The 18,387-nt window shown below is 37.0% G+C and overlaps 1 protein-coding gene across 1 annotated transcript; it reads right to left on the bottom strand.

Annotated features, from left to right (window-relative positions):
* Window positions 1-573: 573 nt before the first annotated feature.
* Window positions 574-2,854, bottom strand: LOC131679745 (nuclear distribution protein nudE homolog). Its single transcript, XM_058960490.1, has 2 exons — window positions 2,672-2,854; window positions 574-2,595 (listed from the first exon to the last, which is right to left on the bottom strand). Exon 2 carries the CDS (start codon window positions 2,526-2,528, stop codon window positions 1,233-1,235), a length of 1,296 nt encoding a protein of 431 aa, XP_058816473.1. The 5' UTR covers window positions 2,529-2,595; window positions 2,672-2,854; the 3' UTR covers window positions 574-1,232.
* Between the last annotated feature and the right edge of the window lie 15,533 nt (window positions 2,855-18,387).

Below are 18,387 nucleotides of genomic sequence, written 5' to 3'. Positions count from 1 at the left end.
AATACTCCTTCTTTAAAACGACACTACTTTTCCTATTAAAGTACACGACCGCAAAAAAAATTCCTTTACAAGGGACCATTAATAAATTACGTAACGCAAACATTGCCCACAATTGACTTCCCCCAAATTGTCGCAAATGTCATCCTCCTCCCCTCTTCTATTACGTAACAAATTCATTGAAAAAAAATTGTTTTCTTCGGTGAAAACATGTTACATAACGATCTAGCTTACTTCTCCTCCCCCTATGCCACAGCTTGTTGTACCCCCTCCCCCCTAAAAGCGTTACGTAATTTATGAATCGTTCCTGAAACCTTCGCCAAATCGAAGTTCAACTTAACGCTTCGAAACGAAACCGAACAATGCAGTTTCGCTTCAAGCAAAAACGACATGAGAATACGAGCGATAAAGTTTGCAATGGCAGTAATGTAATGGCATTCTTATTCTGACTTGTTTTTTAAAACAAGTGTTATGAATCATTTTCTATGAATGCGATTTTTATTTTAGATAGCTCAAAATGATTGAATTTACTCCTATATACAGCAGCACTGAGAATATGTTTCAAATAACGTCAACTATTTGGTTAGGTTTATTCCAATAAATATATTTTATTCAACTTGTTTCTGCTCCATAAGTTTACACTGTCATTTACGTTATGTCAACTAGTCTGTTATACATACAGTTATGTCAGGATTATATGTGCTTTCTATTATTTATGCTTGAATCGTTTATCAACAAATGTGCTTGATCTGCTAGTTTATTTTCAATTTGTTTATCTTGCATTGCTAGTTTATTATCTAGAAGCAACGACTGAACGCAAGATACCAAGGTTTTTGCACATTTGACCGCGTTTCTATTATAACATAACATACAATTAGAAATGGGAGAATAATAAATTCTGGTCTATTATCTCAGCAATTGCGACTACGATAAGTTTTTTTTCGAAAAATATAGACGAAGGCTAGTCTTAAAGTATAACTTCTCATGTAATTATTGTAAATCGACAATGGTACAACTTTAAGGTCATAACTTAGGTCGCTTTTTGAATTCGATCAACGTTTCAAACCTTGAGCAAATTTGAAAATTGTTGATTTATGCCACACCTCTCTTCTCCCCACATATATTTACAAACACATACTAAAGAGACTTGTTTAAAAATATTCGCCATTAAATTAAATAATTTAATTAAAAATATAGTGCATACGCATAAGAGTAAAAGAGCGAGAATCGTGTGTTTACTTGCTTGCTCGTAACTCTGTCTTCACAACGGCTAACTGGCTTTGCTGCTGAGAGGTTTGTGTACCGATGGTAGTCGTTCCTGGTTGATAGGAGTGTAGTTGAACGTTACAGCAACTGTCGCCACTGCCGATGGAATTGAGCGATATATTACTATCGGCAGGTGTCCCACCCGTGGTCAAGACTGGTGAACTCTGCTGGTGTTGGGAATGATGATGCTGCAACTGATGATTCAAATGGGTGTGCCGATGACTTGTACTCGAAGCAACATGCGAACGAGATGAAGGTTTACGAATTTTCCAGGCCTTGAGTTTAGCTTCCATATTATCAAGCCGTCGAAGCAGATCAGCAACAATGCTCAAAGTGGAAACACGGTCGCTCGGAGCCATCGGAGCATTCAATGCACTCGGAATAAGAGCTGATGCAGTAGTGATGTTTCCATTTCGTTCAATTATCAATTTTTGCTGCAGTGCATCTTCGTCAAGTTGAGATACTACATTATCCAGGGATCCCCGTGTGGATTCCAAGTCAAGTTTACTAGTTGATTTCGTAAGGGCTACGATGGTGGAGTCTGTCTTTTTGCTGCTATTGATGTTATTATTGATATTTTCGAGTTTACTGCTGAGGCATAGATTTGCGGTGGTATTGGTGTTAGATGCCAAAGGTCTTGTATCGTTTGGAACCTCTAGCGTTTTTTGATCTGTGGTATTATCTGCAGCAGCCTGTGGCATTTCGTCTTCTTCTTCTAGCTTTGTAAAGTTTCTAACTTTCAGTTCCTGCTTAAGATCCCGTGCTTCATCCATTAAACGCTGAAGCTTGATTTGCATGCGTTCTTTTTCATCTACTTCAAGCTCCAGTAACGCGTTTTTCTCATACGCCTGGTTAAGCATCGATTCAAATTCGGCCACACTTTCACTTGCTACTCGATTAGCTCGCTCTAAATCGTCGTTCTTTTGCTCTAGTTCCCGGATATATACCTTGAACTTCTCGTTTTCCTTTGCCAGCTGTTTATAATCAGCGTCAATCTTATTAGACTCGTTTTCGCTGTTCGTAACTTTTCGTTTGTACGACTCACATTCAATTCGAAGTTGGCTCACGAGTTGGTTAAAGTCACGGATCTTTTTCTCCTGTTGTTCGACTGTCATTTCCAGCTCAGCTTCCAGTTGCCGCGATTCCTCCGTGAAATCATCAAATTCTCTTTGTACATCGTTCCGTTCCTGCTTGAGTTTCAAGCATCTTTCCTTCCAATATAAACATTCCTCTTCTACGCTAGTGAAGAGTTTTTCCTGGTCCATTTTTGACCAGGTATGTCCGAATTATACTGACAGCGTACAGTCGTAACTATAATCTTATGATTATTCCCTGAAAAAGAAAACAGAATATTGTGCAATTTACTGCTACTTATATGTAGAAAAACGCACTATGACAAATCAGTTACCTTCAAAAATTGTTTTCGAGAAAGATGTGTGCGACGCTCGGTAATCTACTATTCACAACAATGATCTATCTTAAAGATTACTTCTATTGAAATAATAATTATTTATGTATTTTTGATGCATTTTCTTAACTTTACGGTTCAAACACGCAGAAAGCCACTGAACAGAGGACACAAAAGCAGTCAATAATTTATTGACACTAATTTGACAATTGCTTTGCTGCCCTGCCAGAATGTGTGCTTTCAATTCAATGCAAGATGTAAATAGAAAGGTGCACATGTGAAGATTTGTCGTAATTCTGGATAAAGATATGAAAAGGGCATAACGCAAATGAGAACCTCTGTTTACTTTCTCTTTTGATCACAGTCGTGATTCGCTGCATCGGCCACAGCCTTGTCCAACTAACGAATTTTATTCACTACCCGAACAGAAAGTAATATCGAAATTGATCGTAGAAACGTTGAATTTACAACAGTTTTATTTGTTAACAACAACTTTTTTTGTAACATCAATGTACTTATGATGCAGTCCTTCATTCCTCCAAAATCTACAAGGGAAAAACAATGTAAATCGATGTTTTTAATTTCACAATGTATGGGAAAAGATCAATTTTTTTATTGTTATATCCCTTAACGACCCCCCTTTTCCCATGTAAAAATCGGTTTCATAATGAAATTGGATGTAGAAACAACAAATGTGATAATATTTTCATTGTAAATTTTCCAGAATAACATTGTTTTTCGTTGTACTGTAACAATAAAAAATGCTGTAATCCTGTTGTGCATTTCTATTCGGGTAGTTGGACCGACTGCCAAATGTCAAAAACTCTTCAAAGGCAGTGTAAATGCATCTGTTCAAATTAAAGTAAATTTGACATGAGATTTTGGCGTTCAGATGCTTTTTAGTTGGACAATGGTCCAACGAAAAAGCGGTCCAGTTAAAAAATATCCAACCAGCGAATCACGACTGTATTACGACTGTAACTTTTCAACATTGTTTCAATAAATATCGAAAGACTCTGATGTCGTCTAGTATATTACCCGCTCGGACGTGCCTGGCAGGATTCCCCCCAGATAGCCGGCAGCGAAATAAAAACTCTGGCAGAATTTCTGGGGGTCTGGCTGGCAGAGCGCTGCCCAGGCGGCCGGCTCAAATGCAACAACCGTTTCTGGCAGAATTTTTCGCCTTACGGTTATTAACGGTTTTTTCTGCCGGATTTCTGCCAGGCACGCACCGGCAGGACCGGTTTTGTACCGCTTCAGGTTTTGCTTGTATTTTTTCTTAATTTATTAATTTTATGTAAATTTATAATAAAAACATGTCTGGAGACAAACAAAACAGAACCGGTGAGGCGAATCTGCCTGCCATAACTGGAAGGAGTATAGCTGAATTCTGACAGCGCCATTTTGATAATTTTGACAGCTGAATTCTGGCAGCGCCATTTTGATAATTTTGACAGCTGCCGGAATCCTGACGGATTTTTGCTGGCTGCCCGTTTTTCTTCCAAGCGGGTATATGCTAAGAGTTAAGGAGCAAACGTAAAAGCGGTCTAGTTATTGACTGAACAGAAAGTAAACAAAGAGAGACTCTCATTTGCGTTATGCCCTTTTGTTTAAGTGGCGGTGGTAACAATTTGTTTGCTGATTTTCAGTGAAACATTTTCCGAGTCTCAACGGCACTTTTAATTATATCTCATCAAACAAATTGTTTGTTGAGATCTCAGCTGTTGAGATTTCGGCAAAAGATGCGAAAAAAGCTGAGATTCGGCAGAAAAAATTAAGTGTTTACGGCGTAAAAGCCAACTGTAAAAATTCTCTTTGAAAGGAAATTTCGGACAAACCGTTAGGCATAAGCAAAACACAGTTCACACCATGAAAGAGAAAACTTTTCTCTTTCTGTGATTGGCGAGTAACGGTTTGTTCAGAATTTCCGCGCAAAGCTATAATTGTAACAATTGGCTTTTACACCGTAATCACATGTTTGTCGAGATATATACATTACTGAAGTCAAGTAGGAAGAAAAGGCTAGTTTACAGTTCGGGAAATGGATCATGGGATTTCGCACGAGATTTGTGTCGGGGATTGATCAGGGAAAATTTTCCGCCGAGATCTCTCCAAACGGTCAAACCAAAAACTCTGCTCCTCCAAAAAATACCAACAGTATCAACCCTAATAAACATCGCATGATTTAAGGGGTTATATATGTTGAGGTCGGCCTAAAATCGATTTTTTTATTCTTCTATCGTAAAGTTCAGATTCTCAAGAATGTCACCTCAAATTTTTATAGAAATCGGAGCAGTAGACACAAAGTTATAGCGTTTTTCATCTTGCTCCCTTATGGAGGTGTTGCTTATACTTGAAACTTTAAATGCGATTATCTCGAAATCATTTTTCCCAAAATCAACTTTGCGGTGATTACGATTGACGAAAAAGTTTTCAACCGATCTGAAAACTTCTTTTTTTGCTTGTTCGTAATTCAACTGCCGTGTCCTTGAACGATTTCATGTTTTTCGTCAAAATTTTCATATTAATGTTATTATTTTTTTTAATAATTTTTTTCAGGTGAAAATAGTGATTTTTTTTTTGGAAAAAATCGTCCCGGTTTCCAAAAAAAGGATTTTTTTTTAATCGATCGTTCAAGGATACCACAGGTACATATACTAATGATTTTTTTTAGTTTGATGATTTCAGTTGAGCTGTTGGACAGGAATCGTAGTCACGGCAAACCTTTTTGAAAAAAAAACGCGTTTTGCGGATATTGTTCTAATTTTGACAATTATTAATATTTTTTTATATTCTCAAGCGGATTTTGTAAATTGAACATTGTACTACGCTGAAAGTATAACAAGAATTTCATAAAAATAGGACTACATATGTTTATACAAATTCAAACTTTTCTTTTTTTCTCGCATCTCAACATATATAACCCCTTAAGAGCCTAACGACATGTTCAGGGTATCATCCAAACAATATATGGAATCGTTGGACTATATGGGTTAAAATTCGTGTATAATACTTTAACAAAAGCACTGTTTTGAGCGACTTAGTGGAATGTATAATATTTTTTTATTAGGGAAACTTGCACCGAATTTTAAACCATATAAAAATACTATTTTCCTCGTCGGAAAAAAATTATGTTGAATTGTCCCGGCCGGATTTTTGTGTGGAGAATTTTAAAATCCTATGATGTTTCCCGCGGTTGGGTTTACACTTCATGAAAACTGTCATTTTTGTGTAGTATCATTTCCCGCCACGGGATTTGAAATCCTGAGCTCCATTTGAAATACACAGGGACACAAATACCGTGACACGTTTTCCGAACTATAAACTACACCGAGCAAAATTTACATTGAATTTCCATAAAAATGTCTTATGACTTTCAGACATAAGGATTTTAAATGGATTTTATAAGTCTGTCTTATGATTTGGAGGGGAAATTTTCCGAATCCATCTCTTATTATTTTCATAAGACAGTCTTATGAAATTTATGAAAATGTCCGATTGAACGGCATAGAGGCCCATTTATGAAAATTGCTGACATTTATAAGCAGAAAATATAGTAGAAATAATGATTTTCATAGAACAGTCTTATGAAATTCATCACAATGTTCGAATGAATGCCATAAGTTTTTTTTTTATGGATATTATTGTGCATTTTTACATAAAAAATAGAACATGGCTGACATTTCTCGATCGTTTTAGTAGACAAAAAATCAACAGTAAAAACAACCTTGAGAGGATATTAGGTTTTACACCAACCGACATAACCCCACAAAATGAGCCGGGTGAACTTCGTTTGACAATTCTCGGTGGTTTGTTTACATGGGAGTTACGTGAGTTTGAATGTAACAGATGGACACCAGTTGCACTCGAACTCACGCAACTGACAAAGTAAACAAACCACCGAGAATTTTCAAATATGAACGTCATTCATCATGAGTTCATTAGTGTGCTCATCTTGTAGAACTCAATTCGGGACAAATGAACCGCCAAGTGTAGATTCCTTCAGAAGATTGAAGAGAAAACTCTCATTAAATATTAAAATTTGTAAATTTGCAACGCTTCGTCAATATTTCCTGTCAAACTGGGCTTAGACAACTGGGAAACTGGACTTGACAACTTGGATAATGAGATGGACTTGAAGGATAATGAATGTTACTTCTCAAATGATTTTGATAATTATAAAATACGCGCCAGACACTAATGCACAACTTATTTCATTTCAAATAATCGGATATCTTCTGTAAAAATCATAGCCACGTAAACTGATTTAATGCTCACAATAATTTATTGAATAACATAAAAACAATTATTTAAAATTTTGCTGCAATTTGACTAAAAATCTCACTTCTTTTGTTTTAAACAGTGGTAACCGAAAAGTGCTGGACTGAAACTATTAGCTCCTGGTTGATCGTCCAAGCTAGCACTGAATTCATAAGACACAATTATGAACTTTTCACAAAAGAGACGTTTATGAAAAACAAAATATAATTTTATAGAATCAATAACAGATCCCATATGGGTTTCATGAGAAAAACTTATGAAATTCTTAAACGCATATATTGTAGCGAAAGCATAAGACTGTTTTATGAAATACATTATTTGTGCGTCTATGGAATGCATGAATAAAGATAAATGAATTCATAAGCCTGTCTATGACATTCGAAAGCGTTCAATGGCATCGTCAGAAGGCTGGCTCATATTCCGAGACTTATGAAATTCTCAGATGCTTTTTGCTCAGTGTAGTCAAAAAGGGGATAACGCACATTTTGCATTTTTCAAAGGAAATGGAAAAAAAGAACTATGCTAACTGCGGAAATCTCAACATTCAGAGAAAGCTTGCCATTGCCACAAATCACGCTGCTTGTAGTGTTCTTTGCCAGGTCTACACTAAACACCTAGAAAAGAGGAAATACATGATTGATTATTCAAAGTAGCAATCATTGTACAGTTCAAAAGATCGTTCCATCAACGACGTTCATCTGCTTCCTACGGAACTTGCATGACATGTCAGCTGCCTTTTCCGGTCAGGTAAAGCTAAGAAGGGTATGTGTCCTCCCGAAGCTACTCAAGATACTGCGCACCTTAAACTAGATCCACAATTGCAGCATCTCGACAGGTGTAATCAGTCCGATTCCATCGACGACGTTCATCTGCTTTCTACGGAACTTGTATGTTATGGCAGCGAACTTTCCCTGCCAGGGAAATGCAATTAATGTATATGTTCTTCCGAGGTAGGACATACAGATGTTGCCTCCACTGAAAACCCACCCCCATCACGGACACCATCGCCCCTCATCTTTCTACCGCTCAACCGTCAGGACATTACTTGCAGGAACATCTTAGTATCTACTATCAGAACGTAAGAGGACTACGCACCACAATTGACGAGTTGTTTCACACGCCGCTGTTTCACACGCCGAAACCGTAATGTGGCTGAATGATCAAATCAATTCACTCCACTTATTCGGCTCAAAGTACACGGCTTCCCGTAACGATCGCGATCCAGTAGTACAGGAAAAAAACGCGGTGGTGGTGTGCTTATCGCAGTATTCAACCGGCTCTCGTCCAAACATAAAACTGATAGAACCGATCTCGAACAACTATGGGTAGATATCCGCGGTCGCGATACTACATTGTAAAAACTTATCACGTTAACATCGTGTGGAAATCTATTGAATTATTTCAATCCACAAACACATGAAATGCACATGGTTTTGCCACTTGATTATCCATTCGAGTGTGAGAAATATGGTTTTCAAATGAAATTCATGCGAACAAGGTGTGAAAAGCACTTCAGAATCATAAGAAATACCATTGACACGTGGAATTTGCTTGAAGTTAATTTGAAACACCATATGAAATGCTTTTTAATGGCTTTTCATGTGAAATTCAAAGGGAAATCATTTCTTTTTCTTTTTAACATGAGAACGCACATGAAAGTGATGTTTAATTGCATATGGTTTTATCGTGTCGATTGTTTTCAGTGTAATAGTTGTGAGGGTCTTCCGATTTTCGATAACCCTAATATTGGAATTAGAGCAGAAAAAAATTATAAGCGATGACATCCAGGCGATTTCCTGAAGAATACCTAGTACTGGTTAGACACAAAACCATAATTATTGGCAGTATTGGGAAAGAATTCCCAAAATTCCTGACAATGACGATTTCTGAGTTTGTCTTTGAAAATCATTAAGTTTGATACCCATATTGGCAGTATTCGTGTTTTGTGTATAGCCAGTATTCCGGTTTCCCCGGGGAACTGTACCCAGGATGACAGATATTTCCAAAATTACTTACAATGACTATTTCTGAACTTATCTTCGAAAATCATGAAGTTTGATTCCCATATTGGCAGCATTTGTGTCTGATCAGTACTAGAGTCCCCCTGGGGATATCCGGAACTGACCCAGAATGGCCAGTGACCCCAAAATCACTTTTAAATTCCTTTTAGGAGTCTGATTCCAAAAACAAAGCAATTTAATATCCATATGGCCACTATTGAAAAAAGGTAATTGGCCACTTTCGAACCGGTTCCAGCAGTAACCCTCTTCAGGAACTTGCCTGGATATCAATACTTATGATTTTTTGTCTAATTTGTATGGTATATAATGTCTATAATCAGGGCTACATGAATATCTTTAATTGTTACGAAATTGATAACGTTTAATTATATATACTTTGTTGTAAAACGAAGTTGGTGTCATTTTTACCCGATCTGACCCAGTGACCCACCGGAATAGTTCCGGCTATGTAGACATTTCTGGAAATGTCAATAAATAAATCAAATCTAGAAATCCGTACGAGTCCAATAAAGTTAGAAGTAAGTCAATACATTTAAAAACGAATGAATGGCACCAGCTTGATTTTTTTCTTTCACTCAGGCCGATCTTATTGGTCATTCACCTTATAAACTACACATTCGTATGTAATGCCAAACGACTTTCAGTGAGATCACTTGGCAAAATTATGCCAAATTTCCGTCATGCCAAATGACCGGGTCTGGGTCAATTGGCATAAGGTCATTTGGCATAACGGTCATTTGGCATAACGGTTATTTGGCATAATGGTCATTTGGCATAATTTTGAGAATTGATTACACTGAAGGTCATTTGGCATAATGGTCATTTAACATAATTTTGAGAATTGATCACACCGCAGATCATTTGGCATAACGGACATTTGGCATAATTTTTAGAATTGATCACACTGAATGTCATTTGGCATAACGGACATTTGGCGTAAGAGTCATTTGGCATGTCGGGCATTTGGCATAATTTTGAGAAGTAATCACACTGGAGGGCATTTGCCATTTTTTCAACTACAGGGGAAACACATAATTTAAAACTGTTCGAGCAGGCAGGTAATTCGGAATAATTTTAAGCCGTGCTACTGCTGAAGGTCTTTCCGTACAAATATTCTTATGTTAAGAAAAACAGTAATTTAGCATAACGTTCGCTTGGCATAGGTATATGTAGTGATAAAGTTATTGATTACCAGGATGTTTTTTGAGTATATCCTTTCTTGTATATATTATGTATTTTGATTGTATGTTGACAATAACGTTCATAGTTCGAGGGAAAGTTAGTTATGCGGTTGTAAGCAGCTGACATGTTGATCACAAGTTTGTGCATAACGGCAACTACCTAAATATTCAAATGACTTTAAATGAGTTGGCTTACCAACTACTAAAATTGAACTTAAACCAAAATTAATTATATTTTTCTTTACCAATTAATTTACGACTAATGTGGCTACGCCACATCGCTTCAAGTCGTGTGCTGTCCGACATCGCTGTCGCTCCGTCGGACATAAACTAATTTATAGCTAATGTTTGAGTAATACGGGGAAACGAGTGCATCACAGGTTTGCTTGCGAGGGGCCGCCGCTTCCGACGGCGGGTCGGCGGCCACCTCGTCCAGCGTATCATCAACGGCTTTGCGCCGTTTCGGATCCTTGGTCTTGGTTATGCCGCATTGCACTGGCTTCGTCCCAAGCGCTAGAGCAGTGTAACAACCGATGGTTGAATATATGTAAGTTCAATCAATAAATTATCGTTTGAAAAACATGACGACATCCACAAGTGATAAAGTAAATAATTCGAAAGAACAGCTTATGATATAAAGAAAGATAATTGGCGATTCTACGTTGAAACCGCTCGCAGATAGCGCTAGAAGGAAAGTGTTGCTGATTTTATTCTGTTCTGTCATAGTGCATATATTTTATGTAAACATTGGTAAAAAATGACTTTTAAACACCAAATTACCGATCAATTTGTTGATAATTGTTTATGAAAATGAAGGAAAACCATCATTTTATAAGATGATGAGTAAACATCTTGCGAAAAGAGTGTAAAACATAGTGGTTTCTAACATTATTCGCAGAGCTATATGCGCGCTGTTTTGAAATGTAATTTGTTGAGCACCGTAGCCACCGCAACAGCATTTCCCGTTCGTCCTAAGTTAAGCTAAACCTTCATGAGATGGTGTAAATTCATGAAACTCTCCAGATCAGGCGAGGAAAGAATATATCCGGCTAATAGGAAAGTGTCAGCTTTGTATCATGCACAGCCGATCCTTCTCTCCGATAGTCTTCACTGAATCTCCTACGTAGTTCAAAATATGAAGGAGTTTGACATTGGTATTGATTGGGTCTCGGTTTCGAGTTGGAACTTTATTTATGGAACGATTTTTTATAACCACAATAATACCTCGATTACATTTCGAAGAAATATATGAGTGAAATAGTTGCAAATGGCTGTAATTTCAGAATAATTGCAAATAAAACTAAATTTCTTACTCGTTTCATTCATATTTTGGCAGTGGTAAGCTTTTTCCGAGAAGATAATGAAGATTTTGTTGTAAGCTACGACTCACTTACGGGTGAAAAAAAGCAAACTGTATCACTTTGCCAGTTCATGAGCTGAATCATAGGTGTCGCATGACTAATTTTGGCTTTGCCGCAAATCGCCAATAAGGATAAATTTAATTATTGTTACATTGTATGGAAAACCAAAACTCATTGGCGATCATAATAATAATAGCCAAAACAAAACATACGTCAGGTGGATCGCAGTTCTACACTATACTTTATTAAAACGTATGTCATAGTATAAAAATTTTAAAAATGAAACTCAAAAGAACTGCTCATATTTGAGAGAAGGCAAAATCGGTTATAAAATGTTAAAAATTGACTCGAAATATAATCAATATTAGGTCAACGACATTGATTTGGTAATAGTGATAACAACACGTTATTATTATTATTGCCCTTCAGTGAGATCAATTCTCAAAATTATGCCAAATGACCGTTATGCCAAATGATCTTCAGTGTAATCAATTCTCAAAATTATGCCAAATGACCATTATGCCAAATAACCATTATGCCAAATGTCCATTATGCCAAATGACCTTCAGTGTGATCAATTCTCCTAATTATGCCAAATGACCATTATGCCAAATAACCGTTATGCCAAATGGCCCGCTCCCCAAATGACCGTTATGCCAAATGGGAGCACGTCGTTTGGCATAAGTTCGTTTGGCATAAGTTCATTTGGCATAAGTTCATTTGGCATAATGTTCATTTGGCATAACCGTAGGTGACACATACGGTCGTTTGGCATAATGTTCATTTGGCATAATGGTCATTTGGCATAATGGTCATTTGGCATAATGGTCGTTTGGCATAATGGTCATTTGGCATAATGGTCGTTTGGCATAATTTGAAATATACATTCTGTGGAATCTGTGATCCACTCGTTTGCCCGGATTACTTAAACTTAGGAGTTGACTCCTTCTTTCAAACATGAGCAGTTATTTGAATCTGTATACCCCCGTCGGAACGGCAGCCCCTTGCAAGCGAATCTGTGATCCACTCGTTTGCCCGGATTACTTAAACTTAGGAGTTGACTCCTTCTTTCAAACATGAGCAGTTATTTGAATCTGTATACCCCCGTCGGAACGGCAGCCCCTTGCAAGCGAATCTGTGATCCACTCGTTTGCCCGGATTACTTAAACTTAGGAGTTGACTCCTTCTTTCAAACATGAGCAGTTATTTGAATCTGTATACCCCCGTCGGAACGGCAGCCCCTTGCAAGCGAATCTGTGATCCACTCGTTTGCCCGGATTACTTAAACTTAGGAGTTGACTCCTTCTTTCAAACATGAGCAGTTATTTGAATCTGTATACCCCCGTCGGAACGGCAGCCCCTTGCAAGCGAATCTGTGATCCACTCGTTTGCCCGGATTACTTAAACTTAGGAGTTGACTCCTTCTTTCAAACATGAGCAGTTCTTTGAATCTGTATACCCCCGTCGGAACGGCAGCCCCTTGCAAGCAAATCTGTGATCCACTCGTTTGCCCGGATTACTTAAACATAGGGGCTATCAGCTAGTTTAAGCACAGACTAACAGACATAACACTATGAGGGAATTCCCTCAAGAAACAGCGATCCGACAATTTTCCCAGAACATTAGCTCCACCTTTTATTCACAGTCCCAAACACTCATTTACTAGTGGGTTACCCCTCAGGTTTGGGAACAATTTTTCACTAATGGTCTATCCCCCATATGCTTGTTCATATGTCAGTGGCGCCATAATTTCAAATGTGGCCACAGTCCCAACTACAAATATATTTAAAAGGACTGTTAAAGCGGGCGAAGCTTTGTTTTTGAGTGTTATGTCTGTTAGTCTGTGGTTTAAGTCCGACGGAGCGGAGCGATGTCGGACAGCACCACGTTTAAAGCGATGTGGCGTAGCCACATTAGGCATCGTCAACGCCTAATATAACAGAGATTTCAATGTATATTTCAAATTATGCCAAACGACCATTATGCCAAATGACCATTATGCCAAACGACCATTATGCCAAATGACCATTATGCCAAATGACCATTACGCCAAATGAACATTATGCCAAACGACCGTATGTGTCACCTACGGTTATGCCAAATGAACATTATGCCAAATGAACTTATGCCAAATGAACTTATGCCAAACGAACTTATGCCAAACGACGTGCTCCCATGCCAAATGTCGGTTATGCCAAATGACTTTCAGTGTGATCAATTCTCAAAATTATGCCAAGTGATCATTATGCCAAATTCCTTTATACCAAATTACCATTATGTCAAATAACCGTTATGCCAAATGTCCATTATGCCAAATGACCTGCTCCCTTGAGCTTCCTACCTTCCTTCACTCAACCAAAATATCACTTACATTTCATATATGCAAAAACATGTAAATATTTTCCATAATACTTTTCACATGAATGTTATTATTTTCACACATAATCTGTTCTCTCTTCCGCCCTATAAAAACTAGTGTTGATTACAGATATATCTTACGTGAGGTTCAGTTACTTGCTATCGGAATGCCACATATTTTCTATTTGAAACTTATATACCTTTTATATGATATTCAGATGATTGTTAACTGAATGTATGTAGCAATCATGTTACGTGAAGTGGGTTTATCTGATATTCATGTGATTGTTAGTTGCTTGTATAATAGTATTCAAATGTTTTGTTAGGTAATGTAGCTTGGTTGAATAAATGTGCGGATAATCCTAGTAAAGTCCAGCTGGAAATTGAGCCGGTAATCTGACTGGCTCTAGTTAATAACCGATTTCAGTTACAAAACAATCACTGGAACCAGCTACTAACTAGAGCCAGCCAGAACTTTGGCACATTTTCCGGCTGGACTTACAGGTCTGTGTTGATCATTGATTTGTAATGCATTCTATACCATCTTGGAATCTTCAATCTGGAGCAGTTATAGCGGATATATATGTATTTCTAACGTCTTCACGTTTAATTAGAAAAATCACAAGTCCAGGAGCAATGTATTCGCCGCCGTACTGTTCCTTGACGCCATGTTGAATGTGTATGATTTTTTTCACATTATATATTCCCGTAATAATAATGTGTTTTACACATAAACCTAGAAGTATGTGAAGACACATAACATGTATGTGGGCCACGCTTGAAAGTTATTCATTTTGTATTTGAAATTCATCGGTGACTGTATAAGTTTTATTTGATGCATATGGATTTAATGTGCATAATCGTTTTTAAAATTTAGGTGTTTTTTCACATGAAACGTATGTGATTTTTTGGCTCAGTGTTCGATAGAGGCGCTGTAACCTTTTTCGCTTCCTGTTTGTGTGGGGGAAGAAAAGAGATATCAGTCGTCTTAATATGTAGGCTTCGATTGGAAGCTATTTTGAAATCTGATACACGTAGGGTTGCCACCTCTGGAGAGGCTTTGACCCGGAGATTTTCACTGACCTGGGGGGTGGTGGATTTTGAGTGGACTAGACGGAAAGCGATTGCTCGGCATTTTAGAGCACTTTAATCGCTATTTATTACTACGTTAAAGTAAAGCTGTAAATTTTAACGTTTAAGAACGGTTTTATCGATTTAATCTGGTGTAGCATTTCACTTTCCCGACTGAGTGTTAAGAATACAAAAGCACCAGCTACTCTCGCTGTGCAGGATAAGTCGAACGAGAATTGCTCTCCAACAGGAAAAGTAGAACAAATGATGCAGGGCTACGGCATCACATGGGAAGCACTATGTGGTGTCGGTTATTTATCACCAGAGGTCGCAACAAAGGGGCAAAACCTACCTCCCTAGCCAACAGTTAAGGGTCGCTGCAGGAGTAGCAACAACACCGGAAGAACTCGTTTGATGTTCAGCTAGTCAGTTGGATTAGAACAAAGCTGCCATACCTTGGTGTAACAGTGAAGTAATTTGGTAAAATTGCAACAAAATAACTTTTTACACCATTTTGAGCGACTTAGTGGGATGCAACATTTCAATTGGTCGGTGTTAAGTCAGACCGGACTAAGTCGCAAAACATCAAAAAAATGAGATAATGACAGCACTAGATAGAGAATATCGTCAGCTACATTGGACTTTTGCAAGATTTGAAATATGTAACAATAAACTAGTGTTATGGCAATAATTAATTTCCAATCATGTAAAGGATTCTGCGATTCAAACTTTAAACCTGTTTTTCTCGAAATCAATATTTTGTCACTTAGTCCGGTCTGACTTAACACCGACCAATTGTAACATATAGCGAAATATTACTTTTTCTTAATTGATAGTAAATTTGATTTGTTTTTCATTTTCATTGCTTTGTGAAAGAAGTAAAAAATGAAATTATGCTTCTTCCCACCAAACCCGGAGAAATTTATGTAAAATCCGGAGGCCCGGAGATTGCTCCCGAGGGGCGGCAACCCTAGATACACGTGATCGCTATACAGTTTGTAAGGGACGAATTCTTTTTTAATCTATTATAAGAAACACAACGTTATTTTTTACTCATTGATTGAACATCTAACGGGGCGATTCCCCAAATTCATTTATTAAATATTTTCCATTATGTTTGAAAAAAGGGTTGTATAAATATATAGCATGTGTATATGTTTTTAGTATTTTTCTGTTTTCATGTAGTTTAACGTCCACTTTTTACTTGCTACTAATGTTTTAAATCTTCGGTATATTGTTATTTCTCATACATCGTCATCGATGTCTAATCAAACTAATGATATTCCTACTGTATCTAACGTTGTTTCTTGCTTTTTGCGTATTTCTTTCTATACAGAAGTTTGTTCCCCGTAACTGGGGACTGTTATGTTTTTTTTCTGGCTAAAATTTCTTTGTTCATTTAGAACAGTAAATCTGTTTTTTTTTTATTTTCTGTGATAGTGTTGTAATTGGAGTTTTCGTTATTGCATTTTTAAACTGCTGAATTTACACTCCCAGAAAAACATTTGGTTTCACAAAACCTTTTATCCGTTCTAGTTATTTGCAAATTGCTGCTATTGTAACTGACTAGTATCTATATACGTTTTCTGTGTTATTTGGAAGGTCGTCTATTTTGTTTGGGAGCCAAGTATTGCAATTGGTGGTAGAGAAATGGAACCCAGAATTCTGAACGTAACCCAACAAATTCAGATTAGTGGCTTACTTCAGCTAAAAAGCTTTGGTTTCGAATCAAGCCAAAAGTCAATTGTTACTGGTTGTTGAATATTTCTACGATAGTAGCGATTGAGAATTTAAGAGCTCTCAAGGGCCAATGACCCATCAAGGCTAAAGCCCCAATAAACAATACAATACAATTTAAGAGCTGTAGAGCAATGTTGAAGAAAATAGAATATCTAGAGAAAGATATCTACCCTTCTTATCAAGCAATCGTTTTCGTTCAATAGTTATTCTGATATAACGTGTTCTATTAACAAAAACAGGGAGAGCGAATCCAATACCGTTTGATCTAAGATTGATGCATTTCCTATGCATAATATTAGTTACATAAGATGTAAATTAATGCGTGGCATAATGTAGTAGCATGAATATGAACATAACCTCACAGCGCACATACACGTCATGCAAAATGACGCCTCAAGATGCTTTTTTATAGTCAAATTTGTTTGGACCATACTTAACGTACCGTGAAAGGTGATCGCAAAAGTATTGCGTGTGGAAATTCTATAATCCAAAGCGACTCTAACGGTTGGTTAACTGGCACAGAGTCTGGTAGTGTGTTGCATTTAAATGCCAGTTTTACTTGCAAGAAATATAATAAAGAACGTTTCTTTCATATTAAACATTTGGCATGGTATTAAATGACGAACTTACGACAAAATAGTATAAAAAAATAAAATTTGACATGGCAGACATTAAACAAGACGTTCTATAAATAGTTGAAAAGTCTATCGGAATTTACATCTACGCAAATACTTCCGAATAACTCGAGACATTCAATAAGAGGCTCAAAAAACTTTGGAATGTTTATGTTTTATTTTTGAATAATCCCTTTAGACCATCATTGGGATACCTAGTATAGTGAAAACTTTTTGCCGCATCAGAATTAATTTTTTCAACGCTCTACAGATTGTTACATAAAAATCACGTTTCCCTCAAGTAATATTCGTCCAGAGCTCCAGTCGTTACACGAAAATTCGATTTATCTAGAAACAAATATGGGTAACACCATTGGAAAATTTACTACCTTACTCGGATTAACTCAAATTCAAAAATATGGCAGTGAGTGTTATTTGCTACTTTTTTTTTAAATGTTGTCTTAGTTTCGACTCGCTGATAAAATGAAAATTGATGTCCAGCTTATATCACCAATAGATAAAAAAGGTTCTTTTAGTTATCTCGCATTTTTCCTACAATACGCATTACCTTGAGCGTGAAGATTTATTCCAAGTGTAATTCCTACGGTATGATATAGCGTGCCGTTTGTTACTAGTTTGAAAACATGACCGTTTAATCACATCGAAAACATACATCTCATTCTGTTGTAACTACTACACTCAAAGCTTCAGTTAAGTTTACTTATGTCAGCTTTTTTGTATTGGCGGCTGAATTGGCGTATTTATTTTCTGCAATTTAGGGGATATCATTGACGGGAGATTTAACGCAGTGCTCAAAACAAAGGGAGGGTGTGATAGCAGCATATTTGTGAATTTTGTTACATTAACCACGGAGTTTTAATAACCATAGATAGTTTTGATTTTTTTTCAAACTAACGGAAAAGCTTCAGGCTTTAATCCAAAATTATTCTGTGTGTTGAACATAGTAGAATATTGGATTATGTAGATAAAGCTTATAGATAAATGATATGCCCAGAAATATACGATGTTAGCAGCAAATTGGACATTATTTAAATCGAGGCTAGGAAGTCGATAGCGCCTTAAGCAGTG

Source organism: Topomyia yanbarensis, chromosome 2 (genome assembly GCF_030247195.1).
Source record: "Topomyia yanbarensis strain Yona2022 chromosome 2, ASM3024719v1, whole genome shotgun sequence".
Classification (NCBI taxonomy): Eukaryota; Metazoa; Arthropoda; class Insecta; order Diptera; family Culicidae; genus Topomyia; species Topomyia yanbarensis.
Note: the sequence above shows the minus strand (reverse complement) of the source record. Positions and strands in the feature narration are given on the sequence as shown.

Excerpts from the sequence above, each read along its gene's own strand:
- LOC131679745 (XM_058960490.1), bottom strand. The coding sequence starts at position 2,528 with ATGGACCAGGAAAAACTCTTCACTAGCGTAGAAGAGGAATGTTTATAT.